General features: G+C 37.2%; 2 protein-coding genes across 2 annotated transcripts in view; both read left to right on the top strand.

Moving 5' to 3' along the window:
* LOC112053909 (modular serine protease) overlaps positions 1-15,265 on the top strand; it is a 49,257-nt gene extending 33,992 nt beyond the window's left edge. Inside the window, exons 15-20 of the mRNA XM_052889873.1 lie at positions 828-1,114; positions 1,344-1,465; positions 1,549-1,679; positions 3,508-3,667; positions 5,433-5,516; positions 8,677-15,265. Coding sequence (XP_052745833.1) covers positions 828-1,114; positions 1,344-1,465; positions 1,549-1,679; positions 3,508-3,667; positions 5,433-5,516; positions 8,677-8,792 — 900 coding nt within the window. The 3' untranslated portion in view covers positions 8,793-15,265. The remainder of the gene's footprint in view (positions 1-827; positions 1,115-1,343; positions 1,466-1,548; positions 1,680-3,507; positions 3,668-5,432; positions 5,517-8,676) is intronic.
* Positions 15,266-17,498: 2,233 nt separating this feature from the next.
* Positions 17,499-19,379, top strand: part of LOC112053910 (modular serine protease) — a 44,197-nt gene continuing 42,316 nt past the window's right edge. Inside the window, exon 1 of the mRNA XM_024093518.2 lies at positions 17,499-17,685. Within this exon, the coding sequence (XP_023949286.1) occupies positions 17,646-17,685 (40 nt within the window). The 5' untranslated portion in view covers positions 17,499-17,645. The remainder of the gene's footprint in view (positions 17,686-19,379) is intronic.

Here is a 19,379-nt window from a genome sequence, read left to right as displayed (position 1 = left end):
GACACAACACGACACGCACTGAAGTCCGAGGTAAGAGTTGAGACACAACACGAGACCGCCAGCGATTGATCGCACGCGTTGCCCACCTGTGGGACATTCGCACGACGAGGTGAGTCTGCACGATAAAGTTTGTTACTTAGAATAATGGTTTTAAATTGCACGTAAAGGTTAAGGTACTTCTTTAAACTTTTTGGATAAGTAGTTTAGTTAGTTCATGGTTGCCATGCAATATGTTAGTAGCAATAGTATAACATTGGGATTTATAAAGTATTGTAGGAAATAGTAGTCTGAGACGCATATGACGTCGCTCGATCTCGTGTTGGCGCGTGCCGACGCTAGGTGGCGCGTGTTTCCGTAAAGAGTGGGGCGATACAAGGCGCTCGCCGTACGGTCGGCTTCAGTATGCTCGTGGCGTTCGAGCCGTCCACATTTCTTGTTGAGCAATTATTTATGGGTTACTTGGGATAGGCGGGGAGAGTGACTTGAGTGGAAAAGAGGAGTGTTTGTTAACTGTCAAAGGATCCTTTAACCCTACACACAACTTTCACAAGTGCGTGACTCCACTCAAGGTCATTCTCTGCCTTTCTAGGGTCTTTGTTTTCGTTACGGTTTGATTTGTTAATTAAGCTGTCCTGACAAATGTTGTGAATCATAACCATTGTTCGACATTGGTTCTCTTATTTTTGTAATCTACTTCTGAGTAATTTTGCTAACAGTAGCTTAAATTATATTTTGAATAATTATAATTATTGGACCAGATTAATTTAAAACATACATAGTTATATAACTACTTACATTTACTACATTAGTTGATTTGTTTTTTGCAGGTTAAGGAGATACACCTGTCCCCCGACTTCATGGGCCAGGAGCTGCTGTTACAGGACGACCTGGCCGTGGTCGTGCTGGTGACGCCCTTCGAGTACCGGCTGCACGTGCGCCCCGTCTGCCTGCACTTGGACGACTATGCGTTCAACGAGTGGCAGCTGAGGGAGGGCAACCTCGGCAAGGTACGTGCTGGTGACGCCCTTCGAGTACCGGCTGCACGTGCGCCCCGTCTGCCTGCACTTGGACGACTATGCGTTCAACGAGTGGCAGCTGAGGGAGGGCAACCTCGGCAAGGTACGTGCTGGTGACGCCCTTAGAGTACCGGCTGCACGTGCGCCCCGTCTGCCTGCACTTGGACGACTATGCGTTCAACGAGTGGCAGCTGAGGGAGGGCAACCTCGGCAAGGTACGTGCTGGTGACGCCCTTCGAGTACCGGCTGCACGTGCGCCCCGTCTGCCTGCACTTGGACGACTATGCGTTCAACGAGTAGCAGCTGAGGGAGGGCAACCTCGGCAAGGTACGTGCTGGTGACGCCCTTCGAGTACCGGCTGCACGTGCGCCCCGTCTGCCTGCACTTTGACGACTATGCGTTCAACGAGTGGCAGCTGAGGGAGGGCAACCTCGGCAAGGTACGTGCTGGTGACGCCCTTCGAGTACCGGCTGCAAGTGCGCCCCGTCTGCCTGCACTTGGACGACTATGCGTTCAACGAGTGGCAGCTGAGGGAGGGCAACCTCGGCAAGGTACGTGCTGGTGACGCCCTTCGAGTACCGGCTGCACGTGCGCCCCGTCTGCCTGCACTTGGACGACTATGCGTTCAACGAGTGGCAGCTGAGGGAGGGCAACCTCGGCAAGGTACGTGGCAGCTCGACCTGGGGCCTTACCACGAACTCTTAAATCCGTAGCGATTCCATAATGTTTTTCATAATTTTCCAATAAACGCGATAGCAAGTGTCTCATTCCTTCAAAAATTCGAAATTAATTTATTTCAATAGGGTAGTTGACTTATATACCAACCGCCAAATGTTTTAGCGTTCCGGTACGATGTCGTGAGGAAAACAAAAGGGGTGTGGATTTCATCCTACTCCAAACAATTTAGTCCGCTTAAATCTTAGATAGATCATCCCTTATTACTATCAGGTGACATTGTAGTCAAGGGCTAATTTGTAAAAAAAAAAGAGAAGACCCAAAAAAATTGTGTGTCAGCTCCGACACACGAATGGAGTTAACTCTTTCCGATCGACTGTCTAAATAGTGTATGTTGCCTGCAGTAAACACTATGTACGTCTCAACACACACGCCTGAAAAGTGAAAGATGCGCAACGGAGGAGTAGCAGGCCGCGGCAGCGCACGGTGAAAGGTGCGCAGAATAGGTTGCGCACAAAAACGTAACGCTGTCATTCGTTCGTCGAATTTTACAATTTATATATACTATGCACAAAAATTAAGGGAGCAGAAAAAAAATCCAAATTTTTGGGGGATTTTCAACAGGCTGTAACTTATACAAAAATGGTCGTACAGCAAAAAAAAAAACCAAAATTGTAGCTCTAAGTGTGTAGTTTTAGGATCTGAGTTTGAAAATTTTTTTTTGAAAATATTTTTCGAGTAATCATAAGAAAACCACCGAAAAAAAATTTTTGAAATTTTTTTTGGTTTTTTTTTTTAATCTACGGACGTGGAAAAAATTTTTTCGACTCAACTTCCATATGGACCGGATAGCTTGTTTATTCAGATTTAATTTTGTTTTTTTTAAATCTCGATACGAGCATTTCTCGCTGAGATATCGATGTTTGAATGGAAAAAGATCATTTTGTCTTTGATTACCAATATCTCAGCAACCAATGATCGCACAGAAATTTAGAGGTTGGTTTTAAAAACTTGAATAAATTTTCTACAAGGATTAGCAATTGAATTTTGAAAAAAATTTTTTTTTTCAATCATTACATGAATTTGAAAAAGCATCCAAAAAAGGGCTTTTTGTCGTTTTTTGGAAAATCAAGCGCCCAATCAAAAATATTGCGGAAACCACTGACGTTAAGTGTGCCTTTTACTGTTCAATATACCCACAAAAACCCTACAAAGTTTCAATTCAATCCAGCCAACCGTTTTTTTTTCCCACTTGATCGAATTTTTGAAAAAATTAAAGGAGCAAGAATTTCGCTCTGAAAATGTCATAATTTTTATAATGCGGGCTGTTATCAGGAGCAGAGGTGTCAATACGCGGTATTAGCACAACACACACACACACACACACACACACACACACACACACACACACACACACACACACACACACGCACACACACATCTTCGGAGAGTGAGTTTGGAGTCACAAAATACTGTGTAAGTGACGAACCACAGTGTCTCAATCTCTGATAAAACCACACACATACACGTGCTCAAGCACAAAACCGTAAATCCGCCGTGGGTAACGCTAATGTCGGCGGTAATTTTTTTTTTAATTTTTTTTGATTTGGGCCAATTGAAAAAAAAATAAAAATTTTTTTTTTTTTGTTTCTCAAAAATTTTCGATTTTTTTTTTCTTAAATTTTTCAAGTCACTAATACAGAATTGAGAGAAAAATGAAAAAAAAAAATTTTTTTCATTTTTGATAAAAATTAAAAAAAATTAATTTTTGTGCATAGTGTACAATTTAAAAAACTGTCATAATCCCTATTCGCAGGTGGCGGGGTGGGGTCAGACCGGCGTGGGGGACGCGAAGGCCGACATTCTGAAGGTGGTGGACCTTCCGTTCGTGCCCACGGACCAGTGCATGCGCGCCGGGACCCGCGGGGAAGCGCAGTACCTCATCGGGGAGAAGATCTGTGCCGGCTTCGCCAACGGTACTGTAGTGTTTGTGTATATAAATAGATACCTAAAATACACGGTTTCCGTATTCGCGACACATTTAGAGAACGTATCCCCCGCGAATAGTAAGGACTCTCAGTACCTCATCGGGGAGAAGATCTGTGCCGGCTTCGCCAACGGTACTGTAGTGTTTGTGTATACTAAATACAGTAGAACCCGTTTAATACGATTTCGCAGTAACCTAACGCGTAAAAACGCGTCTTAGACGGGATATGGGTGGGGGATAGTGAAATATATAACGATTATTGTACAAATACAATAGTTATAAAAAATAGTATATTTGGTGTAAAGACTACATAATTATGCTACATAAAGTAATCTATATGACAAAAAGATTTTGATGCATTAATTACGAAATTTTCAATTGAATTTTACTTTTGCAGTGCGTTTTCAAAATTTTCAGTTCACAATAGCATCATGTCAAGGGTCGTTTGCTGTTAGGGTTTTCAGTTCTTTAAGGTCTTGTCCTGCAACCTTGTTTAACCGCTAGGAGATGGAAATAAAATGATTTTTTGATGAAAATATATTTTATTTTCATCAAAAAATCATTGAGCTGTGATAGCCCAGTGGATATGTCCCGTGCCTCCGATTCCGGAGGGTGTGGGTTCGAATCCGGTCTGGGGCATGCACCTCCAACTTTTCAGTTGTGTGCATTTAGAAAAAAAAAAAAAAATAATATCACGTGTCTCGAACAGTGAAGGAAAACATCGTGAGGAAACCTGCATACCAGAGAATTATCTTAATTCTCTGCGTGTGTGAAGTCTGCCAATCCGCATTGGGCCAGCGTGGTGGACTATTGGCCTAACCCCTCTCATTCTGAGAGGAGACTCGAGCTCAGCAGTGAGCCGAATATGGGTTGATGACGTACCTTAAACAATAATTAGTCATAATTAGAATAAAATGCCATGTATGGCTTCGTATATTATTTTCTATTACGTGTTTTGACAGTTTGACAGTGTTATGACAGTTTTTTTTTACATTTTGATCAGACTTAGCAGCTCTAGATTCAAGCCTTTTTTAACCTAAAGTGATTAAAATGGAATAAAAACGCTCTAAAGGGCTCGAACCCAAGGTCGAAATAAAGTTTTTAAAAAATAAGTAAAAAATGTCTGCTACGAGGAAATAACGTAATGGATTTAATTACTTTTTGTGGCAGATTTATATTCCGGAGTTTAACAGTAAAAATGATTTATCAAAAAAAAAAATTATTTAAAAATTGGATATTTTTAGTACAATTACATTTTCCGCAAAATTCTGAGTTAGGACTGGGTCAGGATCTGGCATTCTCCTCTGGCAGGGAGGTAGTCCATAGTTAGTAGGTGTCTGCTAATAATATATATTTTTGACGGCCTCCGTGGCGCAGTGGTATGCGCGGTGGATTTACAAGACGGAGGTCCTGGGTTCGATCCCCGGCTGGGCAGATTGAGATTTTCTTAATTCGTCCAGGTCTGGCTGGTGGGAGGCTTCGGCCGTGGCTAGTTACCACCCTACCGGCAAAGACGTTACCGCCAAGCGATTTAGCGTTCCGGTACGATGCCGTGTAGAAACCGAAAGGGGTGTGGATTTTCATCCTCCTCCTAACAAGTTAGCCCGCTTCCATCTTAGACTGCATCATCACTTACTATCAGGTGAGATTGTAGTCAAGGGCTAACTTGTAAAGAATAAAAAAAAAAAAAATGGATTTTGTGTACCTAGTAACATTCTCCATTATAATATAGATGTCATGTTGTCATTGTACAGGAACTGCTCTCTGTAAAGGCGACAGTGGGGGAGGTCTGGCGTTCCCGGCTCAAGTTCAAGGCGTCACTCGCTATTATATCCGAGGTAAGTCTTGGTGTATATTACTGATTTTGAATATGGACACATAGATTAAAGAATGATACAGAATGAGTGTTTACAAGCAGCGTGGTAAAGCCGGTGAAACCCATGAAAAAAAAAAATTAAAAATGCTTTACGCAGTGTTTCCGTACTAGCTGTTTTATTTAGTTTATAAAGTTTTTTACAAATATTTTCAATCTGTGGCACCCAATTTTATCAATAGTAATTCCTAAGAACTTAGTGTCATCTATATCATTAATTTTAATTCCTAAATGATTAATATTAAAGTTTGTAATTCCAGGGCGTTCCCAGTTAAATTCCATAATCTTCGTTTCGTCAAAAAATATTTAAATTATTATTTACCAGCCACTTAATTACTACATCTCACTCACTCACACTCACACTCACTCTCTCTCACATCTCACAATCTCACGCTCATAGACTTCTCATCTAATATATAAAATTCTCGTGTCGCGGTGTTCGACATTGAACTCCTCCGAAACGGCTCGACCGATTTTGATGAAATTTTTTGTGCATATTTAGTAGGTCTGAGAATTGGCCAACATCTATTTTTCAAACCCCTAAATGTTAAGGGTAGTCCACCCCTAATTTTTTTTTTTATTTTTTAGGCAAAATTTTTTGTTTTTATTTTTTTATGACACAGCATACAAAAATACATACAACCCTGAATTTTCACCCCTCTACGATCAACCCTTATATTTTATTTGTTAATTAAAAACTATACATACAAATGATTTGTAACTAAAACATAGTCAATTTGAGCTTTATTGTTATTGTATAAAGTTCATTTTAATAATAATTAGAAAACGGGGTAGGGGTAGGGTAGTGGTAGGGTAGGGGTAGGGTAGGGGTAGGGTAGGGGTAGGGTAGGGGTAGGGTAGGGGTAGGGTAGGGGTAGGGTAGCGGTAGTTGAAAGTTTACATCGAGTTTCACGCGGACGAAGTCGCGGGCATCCGCTAGTTTTTATATAAAATAGTAGTCATCAGCAAAGAGCGCCATAAATTGAGAAATCACTGAAGGAAGTTAATGTACAAAATAAACAGCAGCGGACCGAGGATGCTCCCTTGTGGTACACCGTATACAACAAACCGGGATGTCGATAAAAAAAATGCGTGCGTACAAAGTACACATGTCAGAAGTGAAACTTCTTTGGCAAAGTAATTTATAAATCTTGTATATGTTTATACAAATCTAAAACTTTCGATTTCCGAGACTAAGAGGAAGGGAAAACGGAAGATAGGTTAGGAATTTAATTGTCATTAAAATATAAAAAGTGTTGAAAATTAATGTAAATTATAAATTTAATTATTGCAATTTATTTCTTTAACTAGTAAATCGTATTCTCTCTCTCGTTCAATCTTTCTCACTACAGCTCTCTCCCACCTCTCACTCCATAGCACTGTGCGTGATACGACGTTCGCTCTGTCTCACTTTTTCTCTCAATCTTTCTCACTTGCTCGCTCCCTACTCTCACTCCACGGCTAGTTGCTTCATGCTACGTTCGCCCTGTCTTACTCTCTCTCAATCAGTCTCGATCGCTCTCTCTCATCTTCGACACTTCCGTTGCATACCGGCGTGACGTTACATCTGTAAAAATTTAACCCTCATGCGCCTAAAGACTCACTTCAAAAAGTAAGATGAAAAATTTTTAGGTTCCTTTTTTTTTTTTTTTTTTTTATTCTTTACAAGTTAGCCCTTGACTACAATCTCACCTGATGGTAAGTGATGATGCAGTCTAAGATGGAAGCGGACTAACTTGTTAGGAGGAGGATGAAAATCCACACCCCTTACGGTTTCTACACGGCATCGTACCGGAACGCTAAATCGCTTGGCGGTACGTCTTTGCCGGTAGGGTGGTAACTAGCCACGGACGAAGCCTTCCACCAGAGAAACCAAACAAGTAGTAGTTTTGTAGTCAAGGGCTAACTTGTAAAAAATAAAAAAAAAAGGTTCCTAACATTGAATGTAATATTTTTGAACAACATAAAACTACTCTGTACCATAATAGTTTCTTCATTGCTGCAGTAAGAATTTAAAATAAGTTACCAAAAGAAAGAGCCGTGATAGCCCAGTGGATATGACCTCTGCCTCCGATTCCGGAGGGTGTGGGTTCGAATCCGTTCCGGGGCATGCACCTCCAACTTTTCAGTTGTGTGCATTTTAAGAAATTAAATATCACGTGTCTCAATCGGTGAAGGAAAACATCGTGAGGAAACCTGCATACCAGAGAATCATCTTAATTCTTTGCGTGTGTGAAGTCTGCCAATCCGCATTGGGACAGCGTGGTGTACTATTGGCCTAACCCCTCTCATTCTGAGAGGAGACTCGAGCTCAGCAGTGAGCCGAATATGGGTTGATGTCGACCAAAAGAAATTAGGAAAGAAAAGAATATAATTTGCTTTAAAAATAATTTATATAAATACCTAACTCAACAGGCATTCTACAGTGTAAATGAATATTTAAGTTAATATTATTGTCATTTTCATACATATTTCACTCCGGTCAAATTAAAACAAAAAATAATAGTAAAATTACCTAAAGCTCAAAGCTCAAAATCGGTAAGATTGTTTAAAATATAATTAAAAAACTAAATTTGAAAGTTCCCCATCTTTCCCCTGCAAGGAAAAAAAATTATTCAAGGTCAAAGGTCAAAAAAATTAGTTTTTCGCGATTTTCAGCAAAACGGTCAGTTTTATCATAAAAATACCTTAGACATACCGGCGTGACGTTGCATCTGTAAAAATTTTACCCTCATGCGCCTTTTTTTTTATATATTCTTTACAAGTTAGCCTTTGACTACAATCTCACCTGATGGTAAGTGATGATGCAGTCTAAGATGGAAGTGGGCTAACTTGTTAGGAGGAGGATGAAAATCCTCACCCCTTTCGGTTTCTACACGGCATCGTACCGGAACGCTAAATCGCTTGGCGGTACGTCTTTGCCGGTAGGGTGGTAACTAGCCACGGCCGAAGCCTCTCACCAGCCAGACCTGGACAAATTAAGAAAATCTTAATCTGCCTAGCCGGGGATCGAACCCTGGACCTCCGTCTTGTAAATCCACCGCGCATACCACTGCGCCACGGAGGCCGTCAAAAAGAAGAAAGAAGGCGCCTAAAGAAGTTTCACTTCAAAATCTTGGTTCCAGGCATAGTGTCGTCCAGTCCACATGGCCGCGGCAATTCTTGCAACACAAAAGCCTTCACCAGCTTCGAGAAAGTGATGAAACACGCGAAGATGATCAAACTCTACTGGAGGCAATGATTTGTGCATTCATCACCTAAAGCAAGAGGTCTCAACCACTATGTGCGTACATTCAAAATACATTCCTCAGGTATAGGCACCGGCGTTTAAGTTGGACTCAAGAAAACATTCTCATTGGACTCAAAATGTCTCAAGAAAACATTCTCATTAAACTCAAGTTGTCTCAAGAAAACATTCTCATTAAACTCAAGTTGTCTCAAGAAAACATTCTCATTGGACTCAAGTTGTCTCAAGAAAACATTCTCATTGGACTCAAGTTGTCTCAAGAAAACATTCTCATTAAACTCAAGTTGTCTCAAGAAAACATTCTCATTAAACTCAAGTTGTCTCAAGAAAACATTCTCATTAAACTCAAGTTGTCTCAAGAAAACATTCTCATTGGACTCAAGTTGTCTCAAGAAAACATTCTCATTGGACTCAAGTTGTCTCAAGAAAACATTCTCATTGGACTCAAGTTGTCTCAAGAAAAAATTCTCATCGGACTCAAGTTGTCTCAAGAAAACATTCTCATTAAACTCAAGTTGTCTCAAGTAAACATTCTCATTAAACTCAAGTTGTCTCAACAAAACATTCTCATTAAACTCAAGTTGTCTCGAGAAAACATTCTCATTGGACTCAAAATGTCTCAAGAAAACATTCTCATTGGACACAAGTCCCCGGCCCACCCTCTTTATACGCCTATGGGGGTATAAAGTCCCTACAACTTGAGACATGTTTTCATACATTTCCTAACGTTTAATACGATTCGTCATCCCGTTTAATACGCCTACATGTCACACGTGTGTAATTCCAAATGCGACAAATAAATTACAACAGATAGATAAGGACATCATAAAGGTCTTCTAACTCACTGCAAAAGTAAATTTCGTAATAGGGATGATGACAGTTTTTTGAATTGTATATAAATTAAGAGTACGCTAATAGTAAAGCAATTTTGTAAAAGTAACAGGGTATCTGCGATCATTACTTTCGGAGCTACAGGGATTTAAAGGGTCAGCTTTGCGGATCCCTGAAAAACGCCCCATACAAAATGGCACGAACTAATGACGTCGTAGGTAATGTAATGATCCTTAGATTTGTATGTACGTACAAACAAAATTACTAATATCTTTGTTATTTGTGCGTTTATGTTTATAGTTCAAATATTGAAAAATGTCACATTTAATGTAAGGAAGGAATTTTATAATCTCATTTATTTTGCAAATATCCAGACAATCTTTTTTTTTATGTATAAATTAGTTAACATTGACCTTATTTACCCGAATGTATCATAAAAATCAATATATTCAAACCTAGTCATCATCCCCATTGCTAATGCATCAAAATCTTTTTGTCATACCAGAATAAGTGATTACTTTAAGAAGCATAATTAGGTAGTCTTTACACCAAATACACTAATTTACACTAATTTTACTTAGACTTTCCCGTCTAAGACGCGTTTTTAGTTGGGTCCCTGCGACATCGCTTTAAACGGGTTCTACTGTATATGCAATCGCTTCCCATTTAAAAAATCTTGCAATGATGAAAGTTTTTTTTTTTTTTTTTTAAAAAAAAGAATATTTGCCAAATTTTTAAATATGACCAATATTCCCATTCCCCTCCAACTAGTCGGGAAAGACTGTGCTAGGAGTGGGTACGACAATAGACCAACGGGGCGGGGATCGAACCAACACCCCTCGGTGGTGAGTCCGACCGCTCTTACCGTTGAGCTATTGAGGCTCTAAAGGTGTACGATTTAAGAATCTGTTGATGACGAAGTCCATTGTACCCCTGTGTCTTTTTGTTCACATTTTTGTGCTAATGTATAGAACTATAGTTCGTGCGCTGTAGCATGGTGCAGGTGACGGTTCACCCTTGAAAGATTGCCGCGATTGACGATAATAGCACGTATTATGGACATCATAAACTGTCACCCGCACCATGCTACAGCGTATACTGTATAGAAGAATAAATAAATAAATGCAATCACATTCCATGCAGAGTTCGTCACTGTTATGATCTACCCAGTGAAACTCTGTCATCTTCAGAATATTTATGAAAAGTTTTTTAGCTTAAGATCTCATTGGTGCCTTTCATTTTTATCTACTTCTGAGGAATGACCAACAGGTTGTGCTAAAGTACAGAACTAGAAGTATAAGTATTAAGTAGTATATGCAATCGCTTCCTATTTAAAATATCTTGCCATAATCTCTATCACTATTCTAATTTATCTATACATAGAAGTGTATCGAATCGCTTCCTATTTAAAAAATCTTGCCATAGTCTCTATGAGATGATGTCACTATTCTAATTTATCTCCTGAAACACTCCAGTCACCTTTAGAATATTATGAAAAGCTTGTTTAGTTTAAGATCTCATACGTATATTTAATTCTTATACACTTCTGAGGAAGGACCAACATGTTGTGCTAAAGTACAGAACTAGAAATATAAACACCCATTTTCATCTAATTACGATAAAAGATTTTTAATAGATTTTGTAATTTTATAATCTCATTTATTTTGCAAATATCCAGACAATCTTTGCTTTTTATGTATAAATTAGTTGACATTGACCTTATTTACCCGAATGTATCATAAAAATCAATATATTCAAACCTAGTCATCATCCCCATAGTAATCTACCTCCTGCAGCACTCCAGTCACCTTCTGAATATTATGAAAAGCTTTTTTGTTTACGATCTCATTGGTGCCTTTTGTACTTAACCACTTCTGAGGAGTGACCAACATGTTGTGCTAAAGTACAGAACTAGAAGTATAAGCATAATCAATAGCAAAGCTTAATAAGTATAAGCTTTTTTTTTAATGCCCCACTTGCACCACCGTACGAAGAAGGTTGTCTTCTAGTAAATGAGAATTTAACATAAAAAGGAAATATTGAAAAAAATATACCCCGATCTGGAAACGATATAAAACTAAAAAAAATCTAATCTTTCTTATAATTATTATCCGAACTTAAAAATAACAGAAAATACAAAATATATTTTCTTTGGCTGTACGGTGTAATACTTTTGCCGTTTCATTATGACTGAGAAAAAAAACATTACAAAAATTGCAGTAAACAAATGTTTTGTTTTTTTTTTTTGATATTGTGTTTCTCTAAATGAACGTTGTATTGCCGTAGTCTAAAAACTCATCGATATAAAATAAATCTTACTGCCATTTATTAAATTAATAATTATCTATGATAGATATGAATGAATCGAGTGACAATTACAGACCTACCTACATATATAATAAACAATGAATTTACCGGAAAAGTCTCGTGATTGTGATAAATATTTTAATTATGTGAATTATAATAATATTATTAGAATAGTTAATATTTTATACATCATTTTTAGGAATAAGAAACTAAACGTGTTTTCTTTTAAGTATTTTGTTATCATTTTTAGTTGAATTTTCATTTTATTGATTTTATTTTAGTATTTCGTTGATGTAATTATCTTTCATGTAATTAAATTCAAACTATTTATATATCTGGCTGTTTAAGATGATGAAAGATTATTAATTTTATTAAAGTAAAAATACGTATTATTAAATGTATTTTTTCTAACATATTGTATTTTTTCGCTAATAAGGTGAAAAATTGTATTTGTCACACGAGAGCAAAATATTTCGCTTCTTGCGACTTTAAATCCCTCACAAGGCTCGGGATACTAACTCGGCACTCGTAGCGAAAAACGGATTTTGCTCTCTTGTTGAAAAAATAACTATTATATATATATATTAGATATAAGTACTAACCAAATGAAATTAGCTACAATTATTAAATATTTTATAAGCATTTATTTTTAAAATGACTTAGATTCAAATTGAATCTAATTGTGATATTTTATACTTTTTAAATAAATAAAAAAAAATCAACACACTGTAGGGTGATGTTTGACTAGCTGATGGCGCGTGGTTTTACCCGCGTGGTTCTCGTTCCCGTTGGAATATGGGATAATATATAACCTATAGTCTTCCTCGATAAATGGGCTATGTATCACTGAAAGAATTTATCAAATCAGTTAGTGAATGCAAATACCTTCTCACTATAGACGTCAAGCGGTTTTTTTTTAAATTTCGTGAAGAATGACCTTTTGCATTTATATAATGAGCAGTGGCGTGCACTTCATACATGCATTAAAGTGATGCATACCCTAAGAGTTGTCTTCTTAGTGCTTATTATAGACAATTTTTTCCAGTTTTTATTACTAGTGCATACCCTGATCGACAACCTTATGCACGCCACTGATAAGGAGGTGCCCATCGGCTCGAACCAAAAACAGATTTAAAATACTGTGTCGGGGATTTAAAATACTGTTAAAAAAATATACAATTTTCACTCATAGAAGCACAGATTTGAAAATAATCATTATTTGATCTGTGCATAGAAGTTAAAAATCTCTCTAGATACATCGAATTCTATTTAATGGATAGTATTAGATTTTTTTTTAAATAATATCATTGTATCATTTTTTTATAATTAAAAAAAAAATAACTAGTTAGTGTCTGCTAACTTGTCACTAAAATTAAATGAAGTGAAAATAAATGTCAAACATTTTTTTAAATCATAAGACCAGCATGACTATAAACAAAATGACAATTATTGCCTATTAAATATGTAATGAATTTAAATTATTAAATTAATTTATTTTATTTAATTAATGTATGGCGTAATATATAATGTTGCTAATTTTATTGTAAACATTTTAAATGTACTTATTCAAATATCTGCAGCTTTGTATACAATTATAATGAAATTATATGTATACTAGCGGACTCGCTCAAGCTTCGCTTTGACTTATTAATTTATTTATTTGCACTTCTTCCCTACCCCTACCCCTACCCTACCCCTACCCTACCTCTACTCTACCCCTACCCTACCCTACCCTACAACTACCCTACCACTACCCTACCCCTACTCTACCCCTACCCTACCCTACCCTACAACTACTCTACCCCTACCCTACCCTACCCTACCCCTACCCTACCCTACCCCTACCCTACCGCTACCCTACCCCTACCCTATCCCTATACCATACCCCTACCCTACCACTACCCTATCCTAGGATTTAGGGGTTTGAAAAATAGATGTTGGCTGATTCTCAGACCTACTGAATATGCACAAAAAATTTCATCAAAATCGGTCGAGCCGTTTCGGAGGAGTTCAAGTTCGAACACCGCGACACGAGAATTTTATATATTAGATAAGTCACACTCATAAATGCCCTATATAAAAAGTACTCTGTGGTTGAACTATATACAGGGTGCTGTGTATTTCTCATAACGCTGGGATTATATTCTTTACCGAAAATTAATTAAAAAGTATTCAAAGAACATGTGTTCTTTGAACACTTTTTAATTAAAAGTTATATTTTCGGAGCAAATAATATTTCTTTTGTAAATTAAAATATTTATTTCCCTTATACAACGCATACATATACTTATATTAGGGATGATGACAGTTATTTAAATTGTATATAAATTAAGAGTACGCTAATAGTAAAGCAATTTTGTAAAAGTAACAGGGTATCTGCGATCATTACTTTCGGAGCTACAGGGATTTAAAGGGTCGGATTTGCGGCGCTGACGCGGATCCCTGAAAAACGCCCCATAAAAAATGGTACGAATTAATGACGTAGGTGCATAATGATCGTTAGATTTGTATGGGCGAACAAATAAAATAACTAATATATTTGTTATTAAAAAATGTCACATTTAATGTAAGGAAGCTAAAACTGTATGAATTTTGATCTAATTACGATAAAAGATTTTTAATAGATTTTGAAATTTTTATAATCTTATTTATTTTGCAAATATCCAGACAATCTTTGTACAATGTGTAAATGTGACAATGTATAAATTAGTTAACATTGACCTTATTTACCCGAATGTATCATAAAAATCAATATATTCAAACCTAGTCATCATCCCTAATTTAACGTAGCCAAACTTTAGTAATTTTAAAAAGCAAGGCGTGGATTGTTGGTATTATTTGAATTACTTTGTATGAAAACATAAAAAGTTTTTATTTTTTAGTTAAAAAAATATTATTTAATTAATTACTTAATAATTAAATTAATTGAAGTTATGGGAAATATTCCCGAGCACCCTGTATATGTGTTTATTTTATTAATAAATTTTCGAAAGCATTTTTTGTGTATATGACACTGTAAAATTATAAATACCATTGGATTTATAATGTATCTTGAATCTAGAAATTAAGTGACTCAGAAACCAATGTTTAGGTTAGGTTAGGTATTTTTTATTTCTTTCTTCCTTATAATCTACCGAATAATAACATGTTAAATTGTAAGCAGTTGCGGTTCACAATCTTTCGACAGTTCACAATCTTCCTATATAGATTATAATTTAAACCTGCTTACAATTTTACAGTGACATATATACTTAACGTTAGTAAATTTGTGATAATCGCTGGTTTTAGGAATTGTAAATTTACACAGAAATAAAAAATGTTGTATCAAATTTTTAAATGTTTCATTTATGTAAGTACCTACCTGAATAAAACTCTGCCTACTCTAGAATGACAATTCTAAACCACGCGGTGCCAGCCGCGTAGTATTACAAGTTAGCCCTTGAATACAATCTCACCTGATGGTAAGTGATGATGCAATCTAACATGGAAGCGGGCTAACGTGTTAGAAGGAGGATGAAAATCCACGCCTCTTTCGGTTTCTACGCGACATCGACGGTAACGCTAAATCGCTTGGCGGTACGTCTATGCCAGTAGGGTGGTAACTAGCCACGGCCGAAGCCTCCCACCAGCCAGACCTGGACCAAAGAGAACCTCAATCGGCCCAGGGATCGAACCCAGGACCTCCGTCTTGTAAATGCACCGCGCATACCACTGCGCTACGGAGGACATCAAAATTTCCCATTTCCATAGGAATACCGGAATAAAATATAGCCAATGTTACTCCTTCATAATGTAGATTTCCATTGGTGAAAGAATTTTACAAATCGACCCAGCTTCAGAATCTATTCAATACAAACAAACGATCAAGTATTTTCTCTTTAAAATATTAGTATAGATCATTATCAACCCATATTCGGCTCACTGTTCAGCACGAGTCTCCTCTCAGAATGAGAAGGGTGAGGCCAATAGTCCACCACGCTGACCCAATGCGGATTGGCAGACTTCACACACGCAGAGATTTAGCAAAATTCTCTGGTATGCAGGTTTCCTCACGATGTTTTTTCCTTCACCGTTTGAGACACGTGATATTTAATTTTTTAAAATGCACATAACTAAAAAGTTGGAGGTGCATACCCCGGGTCGGATTCGAACCTACGTCCGAATCGAAGACAGAAGTCCTATCCACTGGGCTATCACGGCTATAATAGACAATTTAGCAAATATAAAATCCTCATACAGCATCCCTGGCATCTCGTCTTTATTGAGGTAACTAGCGGACGTCTGCGACTTCGTCTGCCCTTCATCATCGTTATCAACCCATGTTCGGCTCACTGCTGAGCTCGAGTCTCCTATCAGAATGAAAGGGGTCAGGCCAATAGTCCACCACGCTGGCCCAATGTGGATTAGCAGACTTCACACACACAGAGAATTAGCAAAATCCTCTGGTATGCAGGTTTCCTTACGATGTTTTTTCTTTCACCGTTTGAGACACGTGATATTTAATCTCTTAAAATGCACACAACTGAAAACTTGGAGGTGCATGCCCCGGACCGGATTCGAACCTACGCCCTCCGGAATCGGAGGCAGAGGTCATATAGTAATATCCACTGGGCTATCCCGGCTAATCATATATTATTATAGATAGATAATGTGAATACCCGATTCCTCTACGTAAGTTGTAATTTAAAAGATGTAGGTATTTATATTATCATGTTGTTGTAACCTCTCGCGAACCAGTTTCGCGGTCATTAGTTGAGTGTTGCCAGAGTTTTGGTGTTTCCCATTAATAGGGGATAAACTTCTATATAATATTATATATGTAATTATGTATTGAAATAATAGTATAATATTTTTTATTAGGTCTATAGTTTAACTCATTTTAGTTCTTTTTGGTTATTTATTATTAAGTTTATTTTTCAGTTTAATGTCATTGTAGGTATTAGTTTAGATTATAAGGTTGTGTTAGCTGTGTTCGTGGCGTTACCCAATCTGTGCTTCTAACTGAAAATCAGCACTACGTGTCCAAATTCAAATGGTCACGTAGCATTATGCTGAGCTGGGGCCATTTTCGGGGTTCGGGGTTATGCCACACATCGCAGGGTCCTGGATGTCATGGTGTACTGGAGATATTGTGATGTGTGGCATAATTTCGAAATAAACGCATTTTCCTTTCTTTCTTTCTTTCTATATACTTGAAACTTTAGCCATAGATACATATTGGGTAGTGTTATGACGGGGAAAAGCTATGAACTCGCGTCTCTATTTTGGGACTACGGGGTAAAAATATAACCCTTTTTATTCGGTGAAGATGTAGCTTTCTTATAATGAAAGATTTTTTTTGTATCAATTTAAGTCGTTTCTGAAAGAGCTACATATAATAACTCTGTCTGAAACACCTTAATCTTTATTATATTCTTACATGGCTTGAATTAATACATCACCGGGAAAGCACCGACTTCAAAGTGATCAACAGGTAGTTTTATGTTATTGAAGTTGTAATTTTTTTTTATAGTAGGTTTAGTTAAGGAAAACTCATCGAAATAATCTGACAACACAATCAGTCATATTGGGTTTCCCGTACCTAGTTCTCGTTTCGTCTCAAAATACCTCATTACGTTTAAAAGTTATGCATATCAATAAGTATTTAATGACTTTTATATAAATCTTATTTATTTAATTAAAATAAGTAATTAAATTGTGTTTATAAATATGGTGCGCTTCGTGTGCTTAGTTTTCCTTGTTTTTATATGTGAGTATTGTTATTTTCGTATTTCTATATCATTAATTATTATTGTTGTCTACCGTAGGTAGGTATACCAGTATACTGTAGACAAAATACAAGAATAAATTATACTCTAAATGATGTATAGTCACCGATCTTTGCCAATTTCATATCTAAAAAAAAAAGTATACCTATTTGTTTTTTTTTTAAAGTCCGATTTGATACGCAAAGATCTCACTTAGTTGGAGTATATTAAGTCTCGTTTTGCTTTTATTCGTATCTTAAAACGTAGATTGCGAAGATTTTTATTCTTATTTTTTTTTATAGTTTGCCCTTGAATGCGATCTCATCTGATGTTAAGTGTAGGTATATATATATATATATATCTTAACACGTATATCTTACATGTACTGTTTACTTCTTCCATTATAACGGCATCAAAATCCGTTCAGAGGTTTAAGGTTTTATTTTATTTTTCTCTTTACAAGTTAGCCCTTGACTACAATCTCACCTGATGGTGTAATCTAAGATGGAAGCGGGCTACTTTGTTAGGAGCAGGATGACAATCCACACCCCTTTCGGTTTTTACACGACATCGTATCGGAACGCTGAATCGCCTAATTTATTATGTATTTGATTTAAATAACGAATAATAATTTTACTATTACCTTTAATCCCGAATAACAAAAAAACACGGACGGATAGACAGACAAAAAATCGAAAAAGAATATTTTTAGCTTCAGTAGGTATCGATTATATAATGCCCACCAATAAAAATTTAAAATAACTTCAATGTACAGAATGTACAGAATTCGTATTATAAGTATAAATTCTAGATGGCGCTGGCTTCCGTTATGCCACGGTAACAAATGGTATAAGTAAAATCTCAAATTGCATATAAATGTATAGAATTCAATCAGTTTTTTTATAAATATAGATATAGATAGATAGATAGATATAGATATAGATTTGTATGATTAGTATTTTAAGCAACGAAGTATGATAAAACGTGTTCTTAGAAAACCGTTTATTTGATAGACAATTAAGAGGTAAAACAGGAAAATCTTGAAAAATACTAGCATCGATACAACGAATATTTATAAAATATCTTTACTGATATTCATCATCATTATCAACCCATATTCGGCTCACTGTTGAGCTCGAGTCTTACGGATTTAGTATATCATGGCATTATTAAAAAAAAAATGTATATTTATTAATTGCTATACAAAAAATCCGCAAGGCGGATGACTAGAGGTGCAAGCAGGTTATGCTGTCGGGTTTTTAGATTTTTTTGAATATTATTGTTGCTTGCTAAGCTAGTCATGGGCCTTATTAGAAGGCTCAAAGTCACTCAGCGGGTGATGGAGCGAGCTATGCTTGGGGTTTCTCTGCGTGATCGAATCAGAAATGAAAAGATCCGCAGACGAACTAAAGTCTCTGACATAGCTCAGCGAGTCGCGAAGCTGAAGTGGCAATGGGCGGGCCACATAGTTCGAAGAGCCGATGGGCGTTGGGGTCCCAAGGTGCTGGAATGGCGACCCCGCACCGAAAAGCGCAGTGTTGGTCGACCCCCCGCTAGGTGGACCGAAGACATCAAGCGGGTTGCGGGGGGCCGCTGGACTGGCTCGAGACAGTTTTGTTTGAAAGTCCATGCAAGAGGCCTATGTCCAGCAGTGGACGTCCATCGGCTGATAATGATGATGTTGAAGCTAGCCATG

Source organism: Bicyclus anynana, chromosome 26 (genome assembly GCF_947172395.1).
Source record: "Bicyclus anynana chromosome 26, ilBicAnyn1.1, whole genome shotgun sequence".
NCBI lineage: Eukaryota > Metazoa > Arthropoda > Insecta > Lepidoptera > Nymphalidae > Bicyclus > Bicyclus anynana.
This window is presented reverse-complemented; position numbering and strand designations above follow the sequence as displayed.